This window comes from Culex quinquefasciatus, chromosome 1 (genome assembly GCF_015732765.1).
Source record: "Culex quinquefasciatus strain JHB chromosome 1, VPISU_Cqui_1.0_pri_paternal, whole genome shotgun sequence".
Classification (NCBI taxonomy): domain Eukaryota; kingdom Metazoa; phylum Arthropoda; class Insecta; order Diptera; family Culicidae; genus Culex; species Culex quinquefasciatus.
Genome location: NC_051861.1, coordinates 61,026,114 through 61,032,380, shown reverse-complemented (window position 1 = coordinate 61,032,380; position 6,267 = coordinate 61,026,114). Strand labels below are relative to the sequence as shown.

General features: G+C 44.9%; 1 protein-coding gene and 1 long non-coding RNA gene across 3 annotated transcripts; both read right to left on the bottom strand.

Annotated features, from left to right (window-relative positions):
- Positions 1 to 3,228: 3,228 nt before the first annotated feature.
- LOC119765363 lies at positions 3,229 to 4,350 on the bottom strand. Its single transcript, XR_005276667.1, has 4 exons — positions 4,163 to 4,350; positions 3,499 to 4,108; positions 3,342 to 3,440; positions 3,229 to 3,283 (listed from the first exon to the last, which is right to left on the bottom strand). It is a non-coding gene; the product is annotated as an uncharacterized LOC119765363 (long non-coding RNA).
- Positions 4,351 to 4,387: 37 nt separating this feature from the next.
- Positions 4,388 to 5,329, bottom strand: LOC119765391. Of its 2 annotated transcripts, XR_005276693.1 has the most exons (3): positions 5,301 to 5,329; positions 4,710 to 5,250; positions 4,388 to 4,653 (listed from the first exon to the last, which is right to left on the bottom strand). XR_005276693.1 is itself a non-coding variant. In XM_038249161.1 (2 exons), exon 1 carries the CDS (start codon positions 5,099 to 5,101, stop codon positions 4,781 to 4,783), a length of 321 nt encoding a protein of 106 aa, XP_038105089.1. In that variant the 5' UTR covers positions 5,102 to 5,272; the 3' UTR covers positions 4,388 to 4,653; positions 4,710 to 4,780. The 2 variants fall into 2 exon arrangements, 1 of the variants encoding a protein (XP_038105089.1); XM_038249161.1 differs by lacking the exon at positions 5,301 to 5,329 and having other exon boundaries at positions 4,710 to 5,272.
- Positions 5,330 to 6,267: the final 938 nt, after the last annotated feature.

The following is a 6,267-nucleotide window of genomic DNA, read 5'->3' as shown; positions in this document are numbered from 1 at the left end:
TGGTGAGATAGACACTAATCTGCATCGAGTTCGTAGTTGTCTAGCCGGGAAAGAAATTCGCGATTGGGTTTTTGTAATTTTTCGAAAAAGGTTTGCAGTTTCGGCTAAGCAAATAGATGATCTTTTTTTCTGGCGTATTGATACTGAAAGTTTTCCCCAAAGGGCTGCGATATGGCTTGCTGTACACTTTGTCGCTTACTGTGTGGATAAATTTCCCCGTTTCAATTTGTTTATTTTCCAGAGGAGCATAAGAGAGTTTAGATGGAATTCGAAAGGTTTAGTGAAGAAGTATTTTGAGGATTATTTGAACATTTGTTAAAAAGCGTAGGGAGTAGATGTCGTCGTGTGTGGTGCCTGCATTTTGTAAAGTTACAATGCAATAGAAAAATAAAGGATGTTTTAGAAAAAAAAAAAAAAAAAAATTCATGTTGATTTGGGTTTTTTATGCGTGCAAAAATTAGAAAAAAGATACATTATTTTTAATAACTCCAAATAAATTAAAAAAAACAGGAAAATTCTAAATTATTAAAAAATAGCTTTTTTTGTTAAAATTACATAAAATTTTCCAAAGTATTTTAATTATTTCAGATTTAGTTAAATAAAATTAAATTTAGTAGAATTTAGGTAAATTTATTTAAAATTAGTAAAAAATAAAAATAAAGTTAAAAAATTTCAAAATTAGATCATGTTTGTTAAACTAAGTGAATAGAAGTTAAAATAAGTAAATTTAATTGAAATGATTTAAGACTAACGAAATAGATTTTATTTACTAAAGATTAGTTAAATTGAATAAAATTAGTTTAAAATCGAAAAATATAGTTGAAATTTGTCAAATAAATCCAAAAAACTTCTTCGATAGAACTTCTTAAAATAAGTCAAATGACCTTAATTAAATTATGTTTAGGAAATTTTAGTTAAATTTACTTATATTAAGTTGAATATTATTTAAAATAAATACGTAAGTTCAATTGAGTTTTATTACGATAAATTATTCTTAATTGAGTAAATCTCAGTTCGATTTTGTAAAATTTAGGTAAGTACAGTTAAATTAACTAAAATTAGGATAAAATTTGTAAAATATTGTAACTCTAAAAAATGTTTAGTTAACCTAAGTTAACTTTAATATAGTTTATGTAAATTTAGTTAAATTAAGGCATATTTAGTTGTATAAAGTAAAACCAGCCAAATTAGCAAACACAAGAAAAAAAAATGCTCATGGAAGCTTTGCCGAAGTGACCTCAGCCGGTATCGACGTCGTGACGTCCCCTGTGGAGATGCAGCATCTGCTGCAGCGAATTGGACAGCACGGCCACGGTTGATCCGCCGAGGAACATTGAGTTGCCATTGGTGACGGCGCGGATAATTGGTTCGCTCCGGCGGCCGATTGGCTCAACCGACAGACTGCGCTGGATGTTGGGGCAGACGTACTGGACAAACTGCAGAATGTCTGGGTTGGCTACGAACGATTCGACGGCTCGAACATCTTGTCTCTAAGTGTGGCAGCTGTAGCTCTTGCTGGGTTGGAATGCGACGCTGTTGACTTGTCGGTTGCCGTTGCTGTTGGTTTGTGTCGGCCACGACGTTGTTCACGGCGTACTTATGAGCATGCGGCGCAAGACCTCGCTCTACACCACGGCTGAAACGCGTTCCGGATTGGGCGCCACTGTTGCCGGTGCCGCCACCGGTCCATAAACTCCTCACGTTGTCCCGCTGGCCTAACCTCTGCTTCTCATTCCCCTCCAGCGGCCATCTCCTCCTCGATGACCGTGTCCTGGAGGCAGTCGTGGTGGTGGTGGCGGTGATCGTCGCCGTAGCCGCGGTTGTTCTCTACAACCACGTGGTGTTTGGCCGTTTTGCTCGCCGGAGGTGCGCGTGCCCGTCGTGAAGACGGCTGCGGAACTTCCGCAGCTGCGATGTCGTCATTGATTTTGTTCCGAAGCTGATGTGCAGCACCCTGAACGAGGTTCCTCCTTGGTTTGGCCAGGGCCATAGCGGCCGTTTTAGTCTCCGGGATGCCTGCGGTGCGCCACTTGGAGAGGTGGCGGAGGAGGAAGCTGCAAAGTTGTCCCCGGTGGTTTTTCCACAGTCTGGGGAAATCATTCAAAACCTGTTGTCGGGAAATGTAGTAAAAGCTTGAATGATTAATTGATATAACTAATTACCTTCAATTCCGCCAAAACAACAAAAAACACACCAACTAAACTGTTTTATCACGTTTGAAAAAAAAAAACAAACACAAAAGTTTGACAGCTTGCGCGTTATGAAAAATAGGGTAGTGTGTGTGCTGGCGAGCGCGCATGATATTGGTATGAGTGCGCAACACAAAAATCGAAATTTTTAGGGTGTGTGTCTTGGCTGAAGAATCTTAACTGGCACTGGCGATGCCCGATAATCGCCCGCTCCCCCTCCCCAAAAGTTAGAGTGGGTAGCAGTACAGATATGTAAACGGATGGTTAACAGTCAATGAAGTTTAGCTAGTCTACTGAGGTCTTATCAAAGGAAAATGTTGAAGTTCTGAACTGGGTTCTCCGTTCGTTTCAAAAAGGCCTACACTGAAGATAAGAATTACACCAAAAAGTGTAGAATCCAACCATTTTCGCACAAGACCACGCTTGAACCATCGCGCCGTGTAAACAGCCCGGAACACATTGGCTGGATTCTGAGCAGAAACGCATCCAATGTGTAACTTTTGATTTGGCGGTAGCCGCCTGGTGGCAAAAATGGGAAGCTATCGAATAGCGGGGATATGGTGCTGCCACCTGTCGGTGAATAGATAAGACTTATTTTATTTCGATTCACTTGAAAAACGATTCAATTTCAAATTATTTATTACCAAAATGTTACTAGTAATTTTAACATATCACTTTAATCCTAGCAGAACTAATCTGACTTTTGGGACGAACTATCGAAAAACTGTTCCGGTGGGATCTGCGATGTGCACATGCATTTGGTTGTGTTGGCCGTTCAAACTACCGGTTTTGCTCACCCTTGTCGTCCCAGGACATCCTGCGGCCGTCCAGTCAGCCGGAAGTGGGCTCCAGCAGCACCGAAACCCCAGCGAAATCCAAATGCAGAAGCGGCGCATCGAGTTTGATCTGCTTCATAGTAACAGCGTATTCATCGAGCAGTACCCAAAGCACCACGACCAGCGTTCTTCTAGATACGCGTACGCCCAACCCGATGAAGCCACGTTGTTCGGCTAGCTCAAGCAAAGGTGTCTACTGAGCTGGCAGGTCATCAGCAAACGGTCATAGTACACCGGCCTCTGCTGTCGGGGTCGGCACTGTTGGATAAAGAAAGTCAACATCTGGTTTGGTTTTGCGCAATTCAGTGATACTCACAGTATGTAATTTACGCGAACTTTTTCTCCAGGGCGTTTGCACCCTGCAGGTTGGCAAGATCCTCCTCGTCCAAGGACAGCGCTGGATCACCGGCAGTGCCTAGAAGTGTCGATAGTTAAGATCGCCCGGTTCTGGAAGAACACTTCCAACATCTCACCATTGCTGTGGAGTTCAGCACTGGCGGCGATCGCACTGGGATCAACCGTTCCACGTCCTTCGATCAACCAGCGGCACTGCCACCCGCCGGATGAAACTTGTAGTGATAGCGATCGCTGGCGCTGGCCAATAACGATCCGTCCCAGCCCACAGAACTACTAGCGCCGACCGTCGCTGACGCATAGTCACCCTCAACCGACTCCCTCAGGCTCTTGGGACTTCCTCGCGCTGCTCTTCCTTGTGCGACTTTTCCATCGCACAAGGCGTTCGACGCCGATTTTGGCTCTACAATCTGCTCGCAACTTTCCGGGAAGCTAACGTTTACGGGATCATCGCCTTGAAGGGTTTCTTCAGCGTCTCCGGGGCGCTGGCCAAATCGCTGGTGAAATCATCGAACGCGTGTCCTCGGCAAACGGATCCAAGTTCTTCATGTTGGTCGCCATAAGGAACTTGTACCTTCCAGCGCGACGCTTCTTGCGATGTTCTGCCGCGGTGACTTTGCGGTTCCGACGGAAGATTTCGGGCGGATCTCGTTGACTGGCCGTGTTCTGAAATGCTCGCGATTGTAGCTTGGCGTTTCAAGATTCTCCTTACTACGATTCGACTTGGTCCTGGGAAAAAGGTAAATTCTTAAAATTTGAATGCAAATCAAACCAGTTGTTTACCTTATTTCTGTTGTTGTTGTCACCAGCCACGTAGGACCGCGAGCTAGAGGCCAGTTTGCCGTCCCTTGCCTAACTATCGTGATGGAGTTCGAATATCCCGTTACTGCAAGACCGGTCTCTTCCGACGTCCACTTCTGTTGCCGGTTGTTCGTTTCGGTGACGGTTTCCGATGGTGCCTCTTTAATCGTGTTTTTTTCCCGCCGATGCTAGAGCGGTGTTTTTTTTTTCAGGCGGTTGTTTTGTGTGGAAGCTGTAAAATAAACCGGGACCGTGCTGATCGCATCCGCCGATAGGTAGATTCCGGTTTCGGTCTTGCTAGCTTTACGCCCGGTTCCCAAGATAGGAGTAGTCGCCCTCAAGAGATCCTCGACGGGTTCCCGCTGCGTTTCCTCATCGAACTTGTCCAACGATACTAGGAATAGCTTGTCCACCACGTCGACGGCAGCTTTCGATGAGAATTCGTCTTTATTTACGATTTCCGGTAAATCCATCTAAAAGATTTTTCAATTATTATTTTTAAAATTAATGCAGATAGGAACCGTATAACCTTGCTCATCGGAACAGATGATTTATAGCAAATCCTTATCAGCTTATCCGTGTTCGATTCTGCCAACTTCCTTACACTTGCCCAGCTCGCGTTTTCCAACGCAGCCAGAAACAGGTCGCCCCACGCTGATTCATCCTTTTTTCGTCCTGTTCGTCCAGTTCAGGTGCCACCTCAGAAACCGGTTCCAGCCCGCTGTCGCGGATTTCCGTTGATGACCAGGTCGACGTTTTCGACGTCGATTCGCGGAGAGGTTGGCAGTAGAACTGCTTGATGTTATCCACCGTTTTGAGACGAACCCGCAACTCTTGGCCTCCGCGGGTGACTTCCGTTGGACACCCAAACCGGATCAGCTGGCTGTTGTACGCTTTGGCCTTCGTTTGCGAGTTGAGCATCCTTAGTGCTATCTTGTATGCGATAATAGACGGCCCGGATGATAACGGGACTTAGCGAAGTGGTGAGAGTCGTGGTGGTCCTCAAACTTGTTGTGCAGCCTCGGGTGGTTCAGCGTCGAGCAGCTTCGGATTCGGAGGCGAACCTGGTCCTGGGAGAAAAAAGTTAAGTGATTGAAGGCAAAGCTACTCAAAAGATTACCTCTATCGTAGATGACACCACCATCTTCACTTCAGCAGATCTCAGTGTAAATATTTGTCTTAATGTAGCTGGACGCCCACGAGCCGGAAGCTGGTTCGCCTTCCTCATGCGTCATCATACGACGGAGGACCGGTTCCGGTTCGGCGAAGCTTGATGTTTTCAATACGCCCAGTCGACGGTTCGGTTGTCCACTCACGGGAAACAGCGAGGTCGGCCGGTTGTTCCACTGCCACTCGAAGAATCTTTCCGAAAGGAACTTCACGGTGCCCTAGATGAACATTTCTCGAGAAAAACCAGCTGGTTTTTTAAAGAAGAGGCTCCTAACCTAGAAAATCAAAAAAAATTACTATCAAAGCAAACTCCCAAAGGATTTGAACAAAACTTACCTGGCAATAATGCTAAACAAAATTATCCAGAAATCATTTCCAATGACTTTCCCGGGAAGGCCCTGGGGTGGAGGCCCAAGCCCTTGCGTTGGCTGTAAAAACCCGTTTTTTGTTCTGTCCGCTCGGATTGTTAGCCAAAGCACGTTGATGGCGAAAAACTCTAACAGTTTGACAGCTCAATTTCAAGCGCACCTAGTGGCAACTTTGTGCAGCAGTCCCAACAAAGTTTACACATTGGATGGCTTTTTGAGCAAAAACCAGCGCGATGTGTAGAATCAACACATCGGTTTCAAAACAACACGGTGCACACATTCGATGTGTCTGATCGACACATTTTGGGCGTAATTTTAATCTTCAGTGTACTGAACGAACGTTTCTTAGAGAAGCGCGGTTTAGTTACCCTCCAACTTCCCACCCTCCAGATGTTTTAAACGGAACTTTACCCTTCACCCTCAAAGTTTCCAAGCAACTTTTTCAAAACGGCGTATGTGTTATTCGATTTAATACATACAACTTCTTGAAAAGATACTCTTAGTCATAAAGTTTTATAGAGCGCTCTCCGTAGAATTCACTCAATCACT